Raw genomic sequence first — 22,829 nt, 5'->3', positions numbered from 1 at the left:
AGAGAGAGAAAAAAATACATGAATGAATGAATCATTGCAGTCATACAGCTCCTTTTTTAGGCAGCCAAAACAAGTAATGAAAGAGAGAGACAGGAAGGGAACAGAGAGAGGGTAAGATAAAGAGGTGCCACTGGCAAGTTTAAACTGATTTAAGAAGAAAAAGCTGGCTCTCTTGACACATGTGAGTAGGAGAGCGAAACAGAAGATGTAAGAGATGAAAATGAACCACTGCTATAGTTGGATCACAGAAAACAAGCAAAAAAAAAAAAAAGACTATTAGACAAAAGCCAGACAACTTACATAGAAGATACAAAGACAGCAAGATAAAAAGGAAAGTGTTTCTAAAAAGAGATTGACATCATTTAACACTCAAGCCTGCCATCCTAATTGTGTCATTTTTTGTTTCGCTACAGTGTCGTGATCGATATGGAAGATGACAAAGGCATTTTTGAGTAGTTTCCATCAGTCGTGGCCTCCATGACCCTGCGCGTGTCAAACGATTTACCTCTTTACTACCGTGTGATGAGAGATGGCAGAGGTTATGCAAGGCCAGCATGATCGGAGCCTGATCTGATTACTCCATCTACACTCCTCTGATTAGTCGGCTTCCCACTGCACTAGACAAAGCTAGCACTGTCAAAGCCACCACTCTCACACACTCCTGCTCTGATAAATTACATGGACATTTTTAGTGATTCATGCTGATTCATGTTTTATCAAGGGTGTTTGTGTTGTTTATCTAATTCTGTGTTTGGAGATTAACACCCTGCAGAGCAGACAGGTTCACCTGCTTTACAGCATATGTTTTTGCTTTAGAGTGTAAAAAGTTTCTCGATTTTTTAATAAGTGGTATAGAGTGTGCGAATGTGAGAAGAAACAAAATAAACATCGTTTAGTCTGTCTGGAAGAACATGCAATTAGCACTATATCCATGGAAAATGAGTGTTGCTCGCAAACTCCTACCACCTTCAGCAAGAAATAATGACCAGTTAACGCCCCATCTGTTTGCATGCCGTGACTTGTGATTCTCCACCATTATACAAATCACCAATCCAAGGGTGCGTTTCAACATTAACCTCTACCTGTCTGGGTTGTAGCCTTCCAGTTCCTCGAGGAACACGTTGTTGTTCGTCACAGTGTTATCCCTGTTAGGGGTAACGAGGAATTTGAGGATGGTCCCTCGGCTGGAACCCAGGAAAAGGACTGTCTGGTTGCCATAGGGACCGGCGTTTGTGTCCACCACCATTTTGTTGAGCTGGTATCTGAAAGCAACAGAAGACAACTTAATTAATTCTCGAATGAGACCGGGTGGAAGAGAGGCATTGAATTGTAAACCAAAACCTGCTGCCAAAATTACAAAATGCACAAATCCGAAAAGCAATTTGCATTGACAAACTGGCATATCTTGAGGAAACCAAACCAGCCTACTAGGATGATTCAGCTTTCTAAAATAAGACTCATCTCCTTGAGTGTTTAAAATGACAGAAACAACTTGTCACCATAATCTTGTTGTGCCCTGTGGGATGCTGAGAAACCCCAGCTGCTGGAACCCCATTATCTGAAGACTGAGATTGGACAGATACTAATGCTAGCAGACGTTACAGGCTGGTCGGATGTTCAGCGTGGATCTTAAAAAAGAAAAACATGACTGGAAGACATTAGCAGCTAAATTTAATGCTCATTATGTGTTCTTTTGCTTTAAGTTTGTGAAAAATCCAGCCAAAATCAATTTCTGAGGGTTGAAGTTGTTCATTTGCTAGCCCAAGATAGTCTTTTTGGTTGATGGACTACCAGATGGTGTGGTTGAGTTCGACCTGATAGCTCATCTGGAGCTGGTAGTCCACTTCAGACCAATGACAAACCAGATACCATGTTCCTGGTATGAACTGGTAGACAACCTGGTCTAGGAAGCCTGAGAGAAAGTCCTCACCTGACCATGGTCCTAACAATCCATGGTCTCTGACCGAGCGATGGGATGGCTTCATCCATCAGTGGATGGGTCTTGACAAAAGTTAGCATATCATCGGGAAAAGAGTTGGAGGAGTTGAACCTCGAGCCTTGTATGGCACAACCACCCGGCCTAAGAAATTCACAAACACACCGCATTATTATAAACTTTCTCTCTGCAGGTTGGCATTTGAAGACATAAAACACTCTCTAGAGTTGTAAATGTCATTTCATTCAGTACCTCGGTTTGGGCACAACCTCATCTGGAACAGGTGTCCATATCGACTCGGGCGATTTCTGCTCTTTAAATCTTCCATCAAACACTCCGGCCAGCTGGTCCATGTCGAAAGCACACACTGCAGACCCAGGAATACTGCAAAAACACGGCACAATGTTCATATTACGTGATACCCTCAGACCTGTTCTGTTTCCATTATACTGTTCTGTGCTGGAGGAGGTTTGCAACACCAAATGGATTTCATTTATCACAAACATGTCAAAAACACAGTTGACAGCCTTGAATAGATCCGTACAGTGGGTAGTTGGACAGTCATTTCAAGGTAAATAGAGCAGAGAATATTGTCCAGAGCTGTCACAGGAAACCTTGGGTGACTGCAAGCTCTTCCACTCACTGACCTTTTCCTCCCACTGAGGATCTATTCAAGAACGCAGCAATACACAAATGCAACAGTGAGAAAAATACTTAGGTTTCTTCAACAATAATACAAGTGGCTCAATAGAAAGCCACATGATGAATCAGAATTCCTCAGGACCAATACTCATATATAGATGGTGCATAGAGTCATACACACAAAGACAAAAAACAACATTAGGGTAAAACAGATGACATTAAAATAATGCAATAAACATGAACTAAACAGAAAATGTAAAAAACAACACAGCTTATGTATATTAATGAAAACAAAAATAAGAAGAAACGTAATTATCGAATTATTAAAAAATTAGTCATATATAATGTGTCAAGCAGGGAGTAATACACTATGAGTCCCTCAAATGTCCTCAGTATGAAAAAATGGTTCTCAAAATCATACAGTCACTGTTGAAAAGGGTTCAAATATGCAGAAGATTCTAGAAAACCAACGAATGTGCAGCAACTGGAGGATTTTTCTGAAGAACAGTAGGCAGTTTAACTGCTGAGGACAAACAAGGGATTCATGAACAACTATTACAAAACATAAAAACAGTCATGGATCATCCAGGAAACAATACGGAGCATTAAGATTTAAGGGTATGTAAACTTTTGAACTGGTTCATTTGTGTAAATTAAGTAATTTTATTTTTTTCACTTTTTTTTTCTTGCCATAAAGAACCATTTTGGGTTCTCCAAAGAAACTTTCATTGAATAGTTCTTTAATGAAATTTTTTTTCCTTAGTGTGAAGAACAATTTAATACAGTTTTAAATAACTTTTTTCCCCACTATAAAGGACCTTTAGCACAATGGATAGGTTCAAACAGAGCCGTTGAAAAACAGAGTTGCAGCATGCTTTGATATCCACACCACGCGGTCACGTGATTCATGGAGCTCTCAATAGTTTCAAACAACTCGGTGCTGTCAATCTCTTTGAATGTGTTTAAGACACTATATATGTTCATTATTTCACTATATTTGCAGCAATTCCTGTTACCTGGTTTGCAGCAATTCCTAATTTCACCGTTTTGAATTGAGAGAAAACTGAATGTGACGAGACAAGAAACATTTTGCATTTTTGACATTAGATATACGAATAAGAGTGAATGTGTGCATATTTTAAAATAAAATATTATTTGCAAAGAGTTTAAATTGATTACTTAACTACAATTAGACCTAGAAGGTCTTTCTTTTTCTTTATCCCCCACCCCCGTCTGCCAGTAGGTGAATGCAAGCAAATTCTGAATTTAACCCAAGACAGAAGTTTAAAATAGTGTTAAATAAAACAAGTCAACCAATCCTACAGGGAGAGAAAGTTTGCAGAAAGACTAAAAACTGTTAAAAATATGACAACTATCTGGTTGTGGTAGCTATTGAAGTGTTTTATACATAAAACACTTCAACTACGTACATTATCTAACTACAATTATAGTCTATCTATTATCTAACGATAAACATTAACTAAAGAGAGCTACATTAAATACTGCTACTGGCAAAATTCCTGAGAGGTCAACTAATGTGTTAAAATGTCAAAAAAAAAAAAAAAAAAAAAATCAGTAATTTCAACTTACCAGCGAGTGTGCTTGAGAAACACTGAAATGAATGGGATTCAATGCTGAAACTATTAGTTGTTTGGAACTATTGGTTGCTCCACGACGCTCATTACTTCCACACTTTTTCAATTCCTATGGAAGTCTATGGGAGTGTTGTAACTGTTTTTCAACAGCTCTGGGTTCAAAGAACTTTTATTGTTTAGAGGGTGAACTGTATGTAAACATCTGTTATGTGAAACAGCTTATTCAGGACAATACTAACAAAAAAAAAAAACATGCAATTTTTATGACCCCTCATATTTTGTTAAAATGAATAATATCTTGCATATTCGGCAAGGGTTATGTAAACAAAGCAGAACTGTTTGTTTTTTTATGCATTTTTTTTTTATTTTTATAAATCTTACACATCTTAGTTTCTCCATACAGCAATTTTTATGCAATATCTCAAAATGCGCATAAAAATACATGAATGGAAACACAATAGTGATTGCATCTATCTCTCTCCTCCTACTGCAACACTGAGCTTCGTTCTCTAAACTGTCCTGAAGTGATTTGTCTCTGGTGAAGTGACAGCTTTCAGCAGTTAAAGACTTTCTTAAGAGAGAACTGAGAATCATACAGGGTGAGTCAGTTCAGTTCTCGTTTACACCCACTCACTCTCTTTCTCTACTTCCTCCTCAGATTTTCTGGCACTGACATACTTTATAAGTATAAGCCACAGCTGTATTCTCATGCATCCTTGACACAGGTGAGTCGTTCACTCCCTCTCCACGGCTCTCTTGAGCTCTATAGCGATCACAATCTTCTTGGTGCTAAAACTAATTTGCAGAACCTTTTGCTTTGAAAACAGACTGTACATAGTAAGTTTGTCACCTAGTATTCTATGGGCTCCAACAAATGATGGATAGCAGGTTCAGGTCTGGACGGAGTGACACCCATGCTGACCTGGCAAAATCACCCAAGCTGATCTTGGCTTTGTGGTCAGTGTAAAGCGCGCTTGAGTATGGCTTGGTGGGTTTGGAAGGGAATTAACGTGAGAGTCTGTAAAGCTCAGGGGCAGAAGCAAGGATAAACAGCTGTCTCCAATAGCATTGTGGGACACATCTGCCACATGTCCACTGGTTTGCAGTGGGTTTGTATGTGCGTGTGTGAAAGCATAGGCCAGACAGCAGCTGAGAATGACCTACTGATTGACAGCGCTGAAACTGTTGAAACTGTTCAGCTTCAGCATTCAGGCAGTTTTCTGACAAGACCTCATTAGGCTCACATCAGCCTGATCATCAATGTCATCAGTCTGACACACTGCAGGCCCTCCAAAAGGCCTGACAGGTGAACAACTTGCAGCAGTGGCAGAACACGGCTTTTTCTTTTTAAAACAGAATCTCATAACTTACACATTTTTGTTTCTTATAAAATTCCTTACACATTCATACACACACAAAAAATAGGGCTGCTCGATAATGGCAAAAATCATAATCACGATTATTTTGGTCAATATTGAAATCACGATTATATAACACGATTATTAGTGGGTGATATGATCAAAGTCTTATTTCATGATATGAGTAATTTTAAATGTCTATCAATACTGCAGCAAAAACTAATACTAGGTTAATTAATTTAAGTAAAAAGTCTTCAAAACAGCTACAGAAGACAATAATCAGTCAACAATTAAATAAGAAAAAAGAAACTAATTACAAACAAAGCAGTCAAAAAATACAACAGAACAAAAATACAAATGAAATAAACAGTGCTTTAGGTAATCAAATGTAAAATAACTGCTGTATACATTAAATATAGACTAATTCTTATTTAAAACTAAAAAAGTTATTCATTCAAGAGCAGTGAGTGATTTTATCTTTGTCTTTTCTTGTTAGATTAACAATGACTTTATCAATCATTAATGTTGGCTACTGTCCCTTTAAGAGCTTTACGGACCCAATATAAGCCTACTGTTATGCTGCCTTCACGAGGTCTCGGAATGATGGTAAATACGAGTTTCCTAGGTAAAAAATTGCACATGAACACCCATTCATTTCGCAACATGAATGCGATGAGGTCGTAATCACGACTTCAGAAGTGGTAATTATCAAATTTCCGATAGCACGTGAATGCAGCAATACACACGCGCACTTTCTCAGTGTACACTTAAGACATAACAGACTGCATTTACGAGGATACTTACCAAAACGGCATTTCGATATATTTGTGTTGGCTATTTGTCTGTTTAGGCGCATATCTGAAGCCCTTTGCTTATGCGCGTTCTGCACTGTCTCGGAGCGCGCGCACATGTGGCCGCCTAGGGAACAGCGTCCGTTTCACTGCTTAATACGCTTTTAATAGCACTGTTTATGGTTAATATTAAGCACGTCCCGAAGTTTAGCAACAGAAGACTGCATTTTACATCCCTCTCTTATTCGGCTGATTTGGATGTTAAGTTTGGATTAGGAAGGAATAAAAACGCACCACTGTGAAGGAAAGGAAGGTGTGCTGAACGGAATGCAGCAGCGGTACAGTAATCGTTTTCTTTGATAAATGTTTTTCTTTGATAAATTTTTGATAAATTTTTTTTATCTTGTTTTCATAATCGTTGGAAGCCAAAATCGAAAATACGATTAATTGCACAGCCCTACACAAAAATATATTTTCTAAAACAATTTTGTGCTAAACTATTAATTGGCTATATTTAATTGGTTTTTGTTGCATTTTATGAATAGTTCAGGTTTCTTACAGCCGTAATTCAGTTTACATGACCATTTAACCATCGACAAAACCCCCAATTCCGCTACTTTATCTAAAACTTTAATGTAAATAATCAAATAAAGTGGCTTACCTGAATACTGAATAGCTCCTCATTTTGATATCAACATTATGAAAATTTCTAAATGACCCATTTTAGCAGGTTTGACTGCAAAAAAAAAAAAAAACTTATTAATGATTTTAACTGGTCTTTTTTGACTGGTTTCCCAGTATTAAAATCCTCAAAACAAGCTAAATACACTTAAGTAGCAACAGTGCATAAAATATTAAGACTTGTTTTCAGAGATTCATATTTTGCCCTTTCTGCACCAGAAGAATTTACTAATTTTTATATTTAAAAAGTGAAAAATAAACTGCCAATGCAGTTAAAATTACACTCATAATAAAGATAAAATCTCTCAAAACAAGTCTTAATATTTTATGCAGTGCTGCTTCAAGTATATTTTTCATCTTGATTTTCAGATATTTGAACTGGAAAATAAAACTACAACAACAACAACAACAACAACAAAAAACACATTAAGAATAGGATTTTTTTGTAGCGTTGGCTAGGGAAGGAGCATGGAAAATCCTGTTTTCCGTAATATTAAACTGAAATGATGACATAATTATTTTTGAGTAAACTATCACTTTAAACAAATTTGTACTGTAAATATAATACAATGATCAGTGAAGGAAATCTGATTGAATTACTGTATTGTCTGCCAGTTTAAACAGAAAAGTTCCTGTGTGTCTCTTTCTGTACATCTCATCTTGTAGCTCTGTCAAAACGCTTCTCCATTGCTCATTTCTGCTTTTCCTCTTCATCTTTATGAGCCCTCTCTGTCTCCACTCTCTCTTTAAATGTCCCTCAGCTGCCTCAAACTTGAGCGTGTGCCTCTCCAGCAGATTCTGGCCTTTTTTCATTTCCCCCTTCAATCTGAACTCAGCATCCTTCTCCTGCATCCACCATGATCCAATGAGAGGATGATCTCACCTGCAGCCTCTCATTTACAACAATCTCACTCCATCTCACCTACTCTGCTTGGAGCCTTGGCCTCACACCTCAAAGCATCAGGAGCTCAAATGAGATGCAAACACCTCTCTCCTGCCTGCTCTGTTTCTGTGAGAGTAAACCTGGTCTTATGAAGAGAGGATATTCTTGAAATACTTAATATGCATAAAAGGTTCTTTAATGTTTTATTGGAACACATTTGATTCACCAAAGAAACATCTTTTTTTGAACGCTAATGTACTTTCAAGGAATGACCCGAGCCATGTCTAGGGATCAGAATATCTTGGACACTTGGGAGGTAAGCGGAGTTTTATTTTGAACTCATCAACAACCACCCAGAACTCCTAACAACCACAAAGCAAGCCCTGGAAATCATCCTCAACACCCTAGCACATGCTTTGACTCCATGAACTGTGGGGCTCATGTGGGCGACGCAAGTTCCCCTCTTTTCTTTCCATGATTTCATGTCTCCTACTATAGTCCATGTGCATAAAAAAGTGACAAAGGGCAAAAAAAAAAGAGAGAGAGAAAACTATATATGTATTGATGCTTTATACAGCAAAGTATAATGGGGAGAAATAATGACTCATTTTTCCAGTCTTGGTTTCTGGAAGTATTTTCCCATTAATTTCCTCCAGAGGGATTTAAAAACACTCTTCAATAAAAATTCATTAGCCATGAACCAAACCAAACCAATCACCCCACAACACTGCAAATTTTGATTTGAAGCAAAAAAGTATACCACCCTTTAAAATTTGGAGTCAGTAAGTTTTTTTTTTTTTTGAAAGAAATTATTACTTTTATTGGTAACACTTTACAAAAAGGTTAATTAGTTAACTACATTAGTCAACATGAACTAATAATGAACTACACTTCTACAGATTTTATTAATCTTTATTAATGTTAATTTCAACATTTACTAATACCTTATTAAAATCAAGAGTTGTATTTGTTAACATTAGTTAATGGACTGAACTAATATGAACAAACTATGAACAGCTGTATTTTTTATTAACTAACGTTAACAAAGATTAACAATTAGTTAGTTAATACATTACAAACGAACCTTATTGTAAAGTGTTACTCTTTTATTATGCAAGGATGCTTTAAATTGATCAAAAGTGACAATAAAGACATTTATAATTTACAGTCAAACCAAAATTTATTCAGACACCTTGAACATTTCATTCATTAATACAGTTTATTCACTATAGTAAAAAAAAAAAAAAAATGGTAATAAAATATGACAAGATCTCAGAGTTAAACTGTGTCAGAAAAAAAATAATCTTAATTTTGTCAGACAACACTTAAGCAAAACATGGTCATGTCAAAGTGTCTGAATAATTTTTGTTTCCAAATTGTTATCAGTTTTACTGGTAGTCTACTGTATGAAGAATTTTTGGGTATAATGTGTCACAGTTTACTTTATTTTGTTATCCTCACTTACATAAATGAACTACAGTGTCCTGCACCCACTAGTAAAAATATATCAAAAATGTCTGAATAATTTTTGGTTTGACTGTATATAAAAAAAAAATTATATTTCAATTTAATTTTGAATTTTCTATTCATCAAATAATCCTGAAAAATGTATCATGGTTTCCACAGGAATATTAAGCAGCACAACTGTTTTCTACATTAATTTCAACATCATAAAAAAGGTTTCTTGAGCATCAAATCAGCATATTAGATCAACATATTAAATCAGCATATTGATTTCTGATTGATCATGTGAAACTGAAGACTGAAGTAATGGCTGCTGAAAATTCAATTTAGGTATAACTGAAATCAGTTAATTTAAATTTTAATAATATTTCGCAGTATTACTGTTTTTACTGTATTTTTATCAAATAAATGCAGCATTGGTGAGCGTAAGAGTCTTCTTTCAAAAACATAAAATCTTAAAACTCCAAACGGTAGTGTATATGAAAATCAGAACAGAAAGAAAAGTAAAAGACTACAGTACATACTTTGTTTATGAAGGAACAGACTACTCATCCTATAAAGCATTACAAATTAGACTTATTCAATCAAATCCCTTCCAAGTACTGTACGAGCAATAGTAATAGTGACGCTTGGCTTGCCTTATTTAAAAACTGTGCATGAATATTTAAAGTATGATTTTAAATCTGCTCATGTATAAATAATGAGCATTTATGAGAAATCAGCAAAATGTTCAAAATTCACAGAATAGTCCTGTAACCACTCTTCATTCAGCATGAGTCACTGCTTTTTAGACAATCTGCACTTTATTACCCTCCTTCCCATAACACTTATACCCATCTCAACCACATCCCAACATGCCCTCCTCTCATTCCCATAGTCCTCCCCTGCTGCTGCGTCTGCCACGCACTAACCGGTCCCAGCAATTTGTCTGAGAGCTCTTTAACAGACCACACATCCTCCCGGCAGGCTAGCGAAGCCCCCTGCGCTGTTTATAGAGGACTGCAGCTGCAGACGGGAATGCTTGTACAGCTGGATGCTCCCTGACACTGAACCTCGGTGCTCCATGTCTTAGTGAGCCCTCCGTGGATCTGTGCCCTCAGGATAAGAGGGGAAGAGAATAACACTGACATATAAGGGCCAGTTGATAAAACCGTTTTTAACTCTTGTGAAGGAGAGGTGGGGGAAGACGTGGGCTATTATTGACCACCTCATTCATTCATCCTTGAGTATCCTCCCTCCCCCCCGTACACATATACTCATCCTTCATATTTTTTATCTTCCCATCTCAACCTCCCCAGAGCAGTCATTAGCCGACTGAGATGTTATTAGAGTTGGCATTTGCTGAGGTTTGTCCCCTGCACTGACATAAATACACATTTGCATGCTGGGAGTCCTGCCCTTCCTCCATCATTCAGAGGGTGCTCAGTTGCTCTTCATTTGTCGCACACACACACAGGTCTCATAAAAATATTACCAATCATACACGCTCTTACACACACTGAAGACATTGTTCAAAGATATTAATATAATTTAAAACTGATGTATAATGTGAAGTTTTATTTACTTTCAAATAATAATAAAAAAATAATTGTAAACATTTTACATTTACATGATCTTTGCAGTCACCTAATACTCACTCAAATTAAATATTTAAAAACATTCATAATTTAATAAAACCGTTAAATGTAACCTTTAACAAATCTCAATATGAATGTACCGTACAATATGATGCGGTGAAGACTAAATTAACTTGTAGCATTTAAAATTATTTCTTAAACATTTTATTTTAAATGTATTTAGAATTTTTCATTAATTTAGTTGACATATTCGAAAGTTTGGGGTCAGTGTGATTTTGTTTTTGAAAGAAATTAATACTTTTATCAGCAAGGATGCATTAATTTGATCAAAAGCAAAAATAAAGACATCTGTTGCAAAAGATATTCATTTTAAAAACTTCTATTCTAATCAAATAATCCTTAAAAACATGTATCACAGCTTGTACAAAATACTAAGCAGCACAACTGTTTTCAACATTGATAATAAGAAATGATTTCTAAAGGATCATGTGGATCAGCTTTGCCATCACAGGACTAAATTACATTTTAAAATATATTAAAAAATAAAAAACAGCTTTTAATAATATGTCAAAATATTACTGTTTTTACTGTATTTACTAATCAAATAAATGCAGCCTTGATGAGCATAAGAGACTTTTTTTTTTTTTTTTAAACATTTTTTGGGGATGAACTGTCCCTTTAAGAAGTCACTCTCAGTCCTTGATCACACACACAGGTAGGAACGTGCATACATGAACCATTTTCTCTCAATTTTCTCTTCTCTTCATTTCCTCTCATAGTAATGACTCTTTCAGCGTCTTCACTCCCATCCTCTTGACAGCCCTCTCTCCTTTTTGTGTTCTCACATTCTTTCCTGTAATTATTTCCAGCAAACTCTGTCAAAACATGCACTTGCTCCCTGATCCCAAAAATATATGTTTTGTTGTTGCTTTCCTCTCTAAGTGTGACATCTTGGTGACAGCCTGTCAGCATGTGTACATCTCCCCACGTCAATACCATTCCTCATTCATACATCAATCTCCATCTCTCCCCCTCCCGTTCTCTCGCAGCGCCTCTCTACATGCCATTAAAACCTGCAATAATATTCCCTGCAGTGTCGCACCAGTGTTCTATATTCAGTGGTTTTTCACCCATAATCCCACAGGACGACCTAAACCCAGAGCGATTGTACCCGTTTCCCAGTGCTCCGCTGTTGCCACCAGCCTGTGATATTTCCAGCTCAACTGTCTATCAATGAGGTTGCTAATGCACTATATTTGGGAGTTTATCTCTCGAGATTCACAGTCTGGTTGGATCAGGTGCTTCTTGGTCTTGTTTAGCCACATTTTCAGTGTAAAGGTCTACATTGCAGCATATTCCATCCAAGTGCTGCCCACTTCATCAGGAAGAGGTCATATATTCTATTTTTTTTCAGTGTCACATGATCATTCTAATATGCTCATTTGGTGATTAAGTAACATTTCTTATAGTCAATATTAAAAACAGTTGCACTGTTTAATATTTTTGTGGAACAGTGATAAATTTTTTTTCAGGATTCTTTGATGAATAGAAAGAACTGCATTTACTTGAAACAGATTTCTTTTTTGTAACAATGAAAATGTAGTTACTGTCACTTACTGATATATTTAATGCATCCTTATGGAATAAAAATATTAATATCTTTTAAAAAAAAAAAAAAAAAAATCTTACTGACCCCAAACTTGTGAACGGTAGTGTAGGAATGCTTTTATATCTTGTTTACACTTTGTGCTATTAAGAGTTTCCAACAAAATCTTTCAAAGATTGATTCCTAGCAAACTTTGGCAAATCCTAGGGCAAGTTCTTTTACAGAAAAGCTCATTGTAGAAGCCTAGATACTTGCAAGCACAACTTTTCTCAGTAGCAGAGTGATAAAAACCAGTGCACCCTGACTCCTGGAAACTGGAAGCCGGCCAATCAGAAAGAAGCTAGTGATTTCAGCCCGTCCTTGCCATTTTTGTGTGCAATATGCATCGTGGGTGGTTCTTTTCTCGTTTCTTGACTGCTGCAGAGAAACGGTTTCGTCACAGTGCTTGCACGTAAAGGCTGTGACCCACCTGTTGGAGGGAGTGGAGAAGACAGCGAGGATGATATCCCTGCCGTGCATGCGGATGATGGGACTGGTGGAATGCAGGAGGTTGAAGTAGAAGTGTGAGTCTCCCGGGATTGAGCAGTTCAGCCGAGCTTTCAGGAACGACGTCCACTGCTTTTCGAGGACGCGCTGCGAACCGCCCTGATCGGTTTTGCACACTCGTGCAACACGAGACACAACCACCTAAAGTCACAAAACATGAAATTAACTTACATATTAATTATGAATTTTAAGCATTTGATAATACACACATCAAAGAGTACTGTATATCCTTTCCAAAAAGCCTCCAATCTTTTAATCCTTGTGGATTTTAAGCAGATTTTAGGGGAGTAGCTAGTCTTTGTAAAATGGGTAAGCTAATATAAATTCATTCATGAAAATGTCAGCATTTCCTAAAATGGGTTCGGCAAGTGATTACAGAAGAGCTGAATCCAAAGTACAGTGGGTTTTTGTTCTCCTCGAGGTCCAGCAGTATGAAATGCTTGCGCAAGCACAATTCTGTTCTTGCAGAAGTCTTGCATTGCTAATTCTCACATAAAAGGAACCCTTGTTAATCTGTCGATGTGTTTTTCTCAGTTTTCAGTAAATGATATTACGGATGGTATTTCAGTTGCCCTGAAAAACAACAACAGAAAAAAAACTTCTGTGTGCCTAAATTACACTCAAAACAGCTTTATACGGCATGATTATTAAATTAAACATTCAGCACAATAAAAGGGAAAAGGTCATATGGCAGTCTGACTGGAAATACAGTAGTTAGTATTGACATTTGAATAATATTGCCAGACTGGACATACAGTAACACAATTTCAGATTACTCCCACCATTTTTTCCCTGGATCTTTCCCTACTGATCCCACAGGAAGGTTTTACTCCTATTTGCTCTTTTGTAGCCCGAGAATTATATATTTATTTTCATGCATTTAGCAGAAGTTTCATTCAAACTAGCTTACATTGCATTCAAGGTATACATTTTATCATTTCCCTGAGAACTGAAACCATGATCAATGATGTCACTAGAGTCATGTAACTGTAAGAGAAGCTAAACAAAAATTCCTTATGAGACAACAAAATACACAAATAAGACAACAGCTGACATGCAATAAGAGTACAGAGATATAAAATTAATGTGAATATCATAGCCCAAATCCATGCCCTTGGGAGATTTTATAAACTCTTAAAAATAAAGGTTCCAAAAGGTGGTTTTTGCAGTGATGCCATTGAAGAACCATTTTGGGTTCCCCAAAGAACTTCTTAGAGTGAAGAACATTTTAAAAATCTAAAGAACCTTTTCCACTATAAATAACCTTTTGTGCAATGAAAAATGTACGTTAAAGGTTTTTCATAGAACCATAAGCGCCAAAAAATAACTTTTAATTTTAAGAGTGAATTGAAATATGCTGACTGGCACCGTTTAGATGTCTTATGAAACCCTAGAAGAAACACATGTGAGAATATTGGGGAATATTAGACTTGTGCTGTACCATCCTCTCACCTTCTCCAGATAGTTGAACTCCATGGCCATCTCTCTAAAAAAGAAGTAGACATGTGGCCCCCATTCCACAGCATTCACAAAGTATGGCTCTGAAACAGACCAACCAGCACCAAACCATTAGTACTTCCTGTTTAGGACACTTTACTGCTCTCTCAGATCACATGATTTTTAGAAGGGCTGATTTGACTGAACTAAAGTGTTGAACTACAGGCTGCTTTCCAATAAGGCCATTAGCTCATCAACGGACACACAAACCAAAAGTAGGAAAGTGAGGGTGTTTTGGGACAGGAAGTGACCCAGGACAGCAGGAGGGAGTTTGAGTCAGGACACAGATGTGCTTTCTGCTGCATCAGTGAGAGATCACATCAGGCAACAGACCATAGGAGCACAGGAAGATGGGAAGAGGGGGTGGAGTTTGACATCAAGTTGGTTGCTGACTCAGATGTGGATCCTTAGAAAGCCTTATCGACCCTGACACTAATGCTCCACTCCAAAACCTAGTGAGATGTCAACGCCAGAATGCATTGTGACAATCTCAGTGAAAAATAAATCCAAAATGGAGGATGAGGCGAGAGAAAAGTTTTTTCTTCATATATATGAATTTAATTTAATATTTCACTGATCTGTTTTTATTGATACTTTTATTGATACTGATATTAAATGAATTTATATGCATACAATGTACATAAATAACAGCTCAGGCAAGAAATACTACATGAAATGAATAAAGTAATTAAATGTAAAATAACTGCATAGTCCTCACTGTATAAATTAAATATAGATTAATCCTTATTAAACCTGCAAAAGTTATTCAGACAAGAGCACTAAGTGATTATCTCTTTTTGTTTTTCTTTGATTTGACACAGACTGTAGCATGTATATTAGTCTGCTGTCACTTTAAGACCTGACGCGGATCTGACACACATACGATTTTCTCTCTTTACGTTCATTTTAGACCTTTTACTTCATTTAAGACTGTGCTTACAAGGATACTTGCAAAAACGAAGCATTTTGTCATGATTTTGTGTTTTGTCCATTCAAACATGATAAGACGCAAAAGAGAACCCAAATCTGTCTGAGAAGTGGCTTTCCGTATGAGTGTTTTGGGTGTGTTCACAGAGAGCCGCTTCTCAGACAGATTTGAGTCATCTTTTGCATCTTATCATAACAAAATCATAACAAAAAGCTCCTTTTTTGCAAGTATCCTTGTAAGCACAGTTTTAAATGAGGTAAAAGGTCTCAAACTATGTTCTCTTGAGTTCTCGCAGAACCCAGACAGCATAATCATATACTGTAATCATATACTATGCTGCGTTGATTCCGTTCATTTAATAGTTTTAATGTGTTAAACAGAAAAAATAAGAAATAACACATTATTTTTGACATATTTATATTTAAAATGGTCACTTATGACTATTCCATGATAGTTAAGAGGCTGCCTTAGCAGGCAGTTGCCTATTTAGACAGTAGGCAACAAGGCAGCTCACTAGGTTTTGGAACAGTAAAGTCATGAGAATGAAAACAAATGCTTTTTAACAACAGACATGACACATGCATTAATACTCTTACCTCTCTCTTACACACATTATACATACACAAACAGCATTAATATTACATCCACGTGCTGACTCTGCACGGCTTCCCCTTCCTGTCAACTAACGTTTGACGTCTTTATTACCTCTAAACCATTTGGAGTCGTGTTTCACAGTTCGCAGGGCAGGATTGTCCCCCAGACTCCTGTAGATCACGGCATCGATGGCCAGAAAATCAGTCACTGTGGCAGTGTAGAGATTCCCCTCTGCAAAAATAGCACACAAACAAACTTTATAGAATCTCTCTCTATAAAAATATGCAGAGATAATATTATATAAAATATAATCTAATAATAATATTTATAACCACTCTCTCAAAATACTAATATATAATATAATATAATATAATATAATATAATATAATATAATATAATATAAAACTTTCTCCTTTTCCATCTAACATCTCCCCTTTGTGCAGCAGAATACGTTTCATGCATCTGAGTTATGCACATTAGGTGGTAAATTGATAAAGCAACATTTATTTTTAGTTGTTTAGCTTCCTTGCCTTCTCTGATTGATCAGCACTGCCTTACAGACTAAAAAATGCTATCAATATACTTTCGTTGGTGTAATGCATCTTCATATATTAAAAAAAATTTCATTTCCTTTAGGTTCGTCCAGGCAGGAAGCAGTAAAGCCATAATGCCGTGCAGGGAATGTGCTGGACAGCACGTGTGCATGATTAGAGCGAGATACACACATAAATATTGTTCATAGACTGACATGTAATTAAGTTAAAGAATAACAGCAGGGACATCAGCATTACCGCACTGCTGTATATCTATATATAGTCTTGTAATATGCAGGGACGGTTTGCAGTCATGTTCATTGTGTTAATGCAGAAAGAAACAGAATATGGTGGCGGAGTCTCACCTGCAAACAGGGCCACGTTGGCATGTTTCGGGTCATATGGGCATCTAGCCATCCCACTGACGGTTTCACCCACCATCTCAAGAGTGTCTCCCTGCATACACATACATAGAAAAAACATTAATTGATTAGAGACAAAAATGGCCAATGCACAGAAAGTAGCTGAAAAACTAGCACTAGCAAAATAAATGTTATGCTCTCAAATGTACAGTTTGCTAATACAAAAGCAGAAAGAGAGAAACAGTGACAAGTGTAGGAATAACAGAAGCAGAGTTAAAGCATATGCACAAAATTTAATTTCAAAAACATCCACAGGCGATTTATAGCACAATTACAGTTCAAGCTGAAAATTACTCTCAGGCCATTAAAACTAACTATAAATAAACCTGTGCACTCTCTTTCTCGGTCTCTATCATACATTTCTGTCTCTAGAGAGCCTCTTAAACTCTTGACAGGTGTAATGTTGCATTACAGGTGTGCGATAATTCTTTTCATTACTCAGATCTGCGACAGTGTGTTTCAGACCTGACAGATGGAATTTCTTCATGTCCTCGAGACTTTTGCATACTCAAACTTATATCTTTCTAATTCCCTTGATGGAAATAGCGGCAGGTGGTTGTCAAGATCAGGGAAGCGCAGATGTCACTTATGAAAATTTTATTTTACTGTCTGCAATTTTCTTCCTAAAAGCTGTTTCTCAAATTGCTGCAAAACAGTAATATTACTTAACAAAATGGGATACGTAATTTGCTACAAAAGACTTCAACTAACTGCTTCCTATCTCCAGGCATTCACTGTACAGTAGTGTTTTTAAATAACATTTATTTCCACCAATTTTTTTGGTCAAGAGCTTGTATTGACTATACAAGAGTCGAGCACTCTGTAAAGTCTACTCCAGCACATCCCAAAGACTTTCAATGAATTTAAGGTCTGGACTCAGAGGTGCCAATTCCTGTGCGAAAATGATTCTTCATACTCCTTCCCAACCATTCTTTCACGATTTGAGCCTGATGAATCTTGACATTGTCATCCTGAAACATGACCATGTGTCTTCCTACATGGTTGTTTAAGAAACGAAAAGCTACACACTCCATCAATTAGGGTTAGAAGAACTGTTTCCAAACATATAACATGCTAGAAACATAATAATCACTGCAATAATGATCCAGTCATAGACTCTTCACCTAAAAATGAAAATTATTTCATGATTTACTCACCCTCAAGCCATGTGTGTATATGACTATCTTTCAGCCAAAAAAAAAAAAAAGCATCCATCCATAATAAAAGTAATCCATACAGCTCCAGGGGGTTAAATAAAGGCGTTCTGAAGTGAAGCGATGCGTTTTTGTAAAAAAAAAAATCCATATTTAAAACTTTATAGATTCAAATAACTAGCTTCCGGCAGACGACCGTACGCATACTGCGCAAGTCGACTTACGCCAAATGAGTAACTGAAGCGATGTATGACGCAGGTTGTAGGAGTATCGTAAGCTTAGACGACTTTTGCGGTTCACACAAATAGGGCTGTGCAACAAACTCCTCTTCTTTTATAATCGAAATTCTCTGACATTTCTCTTTAAAAATGATCATTTTAGACTTCAAATTCATGACCAGTGTTTTAATTTGCTCTATCCTCCGTGCTTCCGCGTTCGTCGTCATGCGTCGGGTCAGAGATTACTCTTCTGCTGCAAATGGATGCGTACGGTCGTCTGGCGAAAGCTAGTTATTATAGTTAATAAAGTTGTAAATATGGATATTTTTCTTACAAAAACCCATCACTTTTGCTTCAGAAGGCCTTTATTAACCCCCTGGAGCCGTATGGATTACTTTTATTATGGATGGATGCATTTTTTGGCTTCAAAAGGTGGACCCCCATTCACTGCCATTATAAAGATTGGAGGAGCAAGGATATTTTAAAATTTATCTCTGATTATGTTCGTCTGAAAGAAAGTAAATCATGGGATAATTTTCATTTTTGGGTGAACTAAGCCTTTAAGCATTTGCCTATTTAAATCCAAACAGCGACTTTTTTTTTTTTTTGGGCCGGGCAGTGTATTATACCAGGCTAGAATCCTGATGATTAATAATTGTGCTATTCTTCTTTAAATTATTCTATATATTATTTGTGTGATTGGTTCAGAAATCAGGCGTAGCAGTTCTGAGGTGCAGCATTTATGGATGTGGTTTTCAAGTTGATGTCGCAGGTGGACCAGAAGCTAAGACCCTCCATTAATGTGACTCACGTACACTGGGGGCAACAGAATCACTGGCCAGATGGATGGAAGGCAACACACACACACACACACAAACACGCACACACGCACACACACGCACACAGAGAGAGCCACTCAGAGTCTTGGATTCAAACAACGTGCCCATTGAGTGGCATTACCATTCTTTTCGAATAAACAACCACGCACAGAAAACCGCATCTAGACTGATTAATGACAGCTCTCTGCTCTTGAGGTCATCAGAAACAGCTTGCTGCTTCTGGGCATATTGACAGCCAGGCAGGTGGAAAAACAGAGAATAAACAAACGGCAGGGGAGATTCTTTCTGCTTGGGGGTTGTGAAGTGATTCCCATCCGGGTCAAAAATGCATAGTGACCCAATGAAGCCAGTCGTTTAGAACGACGCTGCAAGCAGTGCTCTGAAATGCACTGTGAAGTTTTGAAGCCAAAAAGCAGTTAGGGAGAATGAAATAAAATATGTGTGAGAAATATAATGGGCTGGGGAGAATAAATAAAGTATGAAAAAAATGTAATGAGGAAATACAGACCCTAAAAACATTGTCAAAACTTTGGGGTAATGAAAGAACAGAGGGTGTGGTGAGGTTCTGAAATACATTTTTGTGCAAGTGTGTTTCAAGTATGTAGTACTCACTGTATAATTGGCACATAACGGATTGAAGGCGTTGGTCCCGCAGATAAACAATCCACCCTGCCGGCTGAGCAGAACCTTCATGTAGTTACGGCACTCGTCCTAAAAAACAACATCATGAGAAAAAGAAGAAAGTCATTTGTCTCCTAAATCAAACTCTTGAACGAATTCCCCCTAAGAATGACATCACATTTCTCAGCACTTTCAATTTTATTCCAGGGATTGTTTGCATCTGTACAAACAATTCACTTGGCAAACTATAGGCACGCCACAGTGAGTCATTCGGCTAAACCTCGGTTCAATTGAACGCACATGTTTGAGCCTTGCACCTGTGAAGGGCTTTAAGAGATGTGAAATAGAGATGGCTTATGTCATGCTCCCCCACGTGCTGCCCCCCACTGGTGTACCCCGCGTGTGCCCGCCAGCGTGGCACCATTTGATGGGCAGCAACCTGTGGGCAATAGGGCTACATGATCACAGCAATCTGTTATCGGATGAAGAGAGAGAGAGTGAGGACGTGTGGAAGAAGCCGGAGGGGGAGAAGTGGGAGTGAGTGTTATTCCAGATGCTCAGGTCCTCACAGGGTTCTTGTTTTTCAGTGGAGAAATGAGGAGAGAGAGAAATAGTACGTGAGAGAAATCATTACTATCTAATTTAATTTCCTTTTTTGTTACTTTTTTTTATTTTACTTTAATTAAATTATTTAAAATGATTTAATTAAACATTTTTATTTTCTAATTCTACTCTGTATGGTTTTATTTGTTTAATTAAAGATATAAATGACAGAAAGCCTTACTATGTAATTTAATTTCTTTTTTGTTAGATTTTTTGATTATTCAAAATTTAATTGAATTACCTACATTAATTAAATATTTTTAATTTCTAATGTTACTTTGTATGCTTTTATTTGTTAATTTAATTAAAATAACAGCTGACAACAGCACATAAACATCAGCCCACAATGCATTGCTATGAGCATGTCTGGCCTGTTTATGAGTGTCTCTGTAAGACAGATGCTTTTTTTTTTTTTATATCATAATGGCATTGTGTGTAGGTCGTGTTGTGATGCAGATGTATCCTGTGTGTGTATTTGCGTTTTTGAGTCTCTGTAGGAGCCCGGTGCACAAAGACCCCGTAACTTTACTCATAAAACCGATTTGATGAATTCCTCCAAGAGTCCAAATGCTTGGCACAGCTCCTGGTCTTCTAAGCGATAAAGCACATCCCGTGGATAAACAACAACGGCCTTCTCATTCTCCTCCAGCCCTTCAATCACTATCACCTGGTCTTTCCATTTTCATCCCCTCGTTTCATATTTTCAAAGAGGGCTGATTCATTTACACACTATTCATTAGTCCATTAAGGGGTTCTCTCTCTAGTGCTGGACGTCCTCTGTACCATCAACTGTCCTCTGCTCTGTGTTTCACAATGGCTCTTTCCTCGTCCCTTTATTTTTCCTCTCCTACTACCAGTCCAATTATCCCTTTATCCTTCCTCTGTGTCCTTCTATAACCCACCCTTTCCACTCCAGCAGCATTTCTCTTCCAGACTGTTCTTGTTTTTGCTTTTTTAGTAATTTATTGGCAAGATTGTTGCCAAAGCATCAACACACACACACAAACAAACACACAAAGGCCGAGACAGGAGGGCGAAAAAAGCGTAGAAACAACAAGATGCTAGTAATGGTATTAAAACGATCAATCATGTACAAAATGAAATAAAATGAATGTAAAATAAATGAAAATGAAGCATAAATAGACACACCCATACACACACACACACACACACACACACACACACACACACAGTACTCAGATCTGTGACTGTGTTTCAGACACACATTCAATATATATATATATATATATATATATATATATATATATATATATATATATATATATATATTAGTCCAGGTGATGTGTGAAATTTTTTTTCACTTTTTCATAAAAGCATGAAATTTGGGACACTTGTACAGTTTGGGGCCCTGAACATTTTCAGAAATGGAGCCATCACAAAAACGCCTCATGGTCGCCATGGCAACCATTTTACTTTCCGCCATAACCAAATTATGTATTTTGTATCATATCTTCTGAATCAAACATTATAACACAGAAAAGGTGATGTCTACCCCGATGCTTTGATGGTCAAGGATTACAATGATAACATATAAAACATCATAAACTGTTCAGGTGAATAGTTAATGGTGAATTCAGTAGGATTTTTACGATTCAGTACGATCACAAGAATGCACAAAACAATTCCATTAAGGCTTTTAAATCCAAAGGCTTACACATTTAGAAAAAATATTGATAAAATATATGTTTACATCACATTTCTGAGCATTTCTATTAATTTTCCCCAAAATTATGTGATGATTGCAATCTGAGGAGGTTTGAGCGATCTCTCTGTCTCTCTATACTGTTATCCTTTCAGCCAGAGCAACAGAGGGAGCTCATGAGAAGAAAACAGGAGTTATGATTTAACGAGTTAACCGGAGTGTCTGAGTGTGACAGATATACGGATGCATTAGTCTGCTATCAACAAAGGCACAGGGAAGAGATTGATAAAACATTAAACCAAATAAATACACGATTATAATCATATATGAGTTGTCTACTTTGCTCAAGCAGTTTCTGGTATTTTCCATAAACGTGTGTATTTATTATCGCAATGATTAGCATAAGTAGGCTTTAGCATCACATACTGTATAAGTATATTTCTGCCTCATACGGTGATCAGAATCCCCATCGGATCACAAGGAAGTTATTTCAAACAATCACTGGTGTCTGAAAGTGGTAGCCTGATATAATAACATGGGAAATGAGCAGGGGTGTTGACCATCTCCTGACTCAGGTAAACTCCGCCTCTGTTCATGACCTCTCCTCAAGCCCCAGTTGGCTCCGCTTTGGACCAAGGTATTCGGCGGGCCAAAAAACCCTGGCCGTTGGCCCCGAGG

General features: G+C 37.1%; 1 protein-coding gene across 2 annotated transcripts in view; it reads right to left on the bottom strand.

Annotated features, from left to right (window-relative positions):
- The window catches only part of sema6bb (sema domain, transmembrane domain (TM), and cytoplasmic domain, (semaphorin) 6Bb), a 143,133-nt gene that overhangs the window by 31,501 nt on the left and 88,803 nt on the right, over positions 1-22,829 (bottom strand). For both annotated transcript variants that reach the window (XM_051903292.1, XM_051903291.1), the window contains 8 exons: positions 19,877-19,975; positions 16,997-17,087; positions 16,210-16,329; positions 14,532-14,620; positions 13,003-13,220; positions 2,189-2,320; positions 1,931-2,080; positions 1,083-1,262 (listed from right to left, as the gene is read on the bottom strand). In XM_051903292.1, coding sequence (XP_051759252.1) covers positions 1,083-1,262; positions 1,931-2,080; positions 2,189-2,320; positions 13,003-13,220; positions 14,532-14,620; positions 16,210-16,329; positions 16,997-17,087; positions 19,877-19,975 — 1,079 coding nt within the window. The remainder of the gene's footprint in view (positions 1-1,082; positions 1,263-1,930; positions 2,081-2,188; positions 2,321-13,002; positions 13,221-14,531; positions 14,621-16,209; positions 16,330-16,996; positions 17,088-19,876; positions 19,976-22,829) is intronic.

Source organism: Ctenopharyngodon idella, chromosome 8 (assembly GCF_019924925.1).
Source record: "Ctenopharyngodon idella isolate HZGC_01 chromosome 8, HZGC01, whole genome shotgun sequence".
Lineage (NCBI taxonomy): Eukaryota > Metazoa > Chordata > Actinopteri > Cypriniformes > Xenocyprididae > Ctenopharyngodon > Ctenopharyngodon idella.
This window is presented reverse-complemented; position numbering and strand designations above follow the sequence as displayed.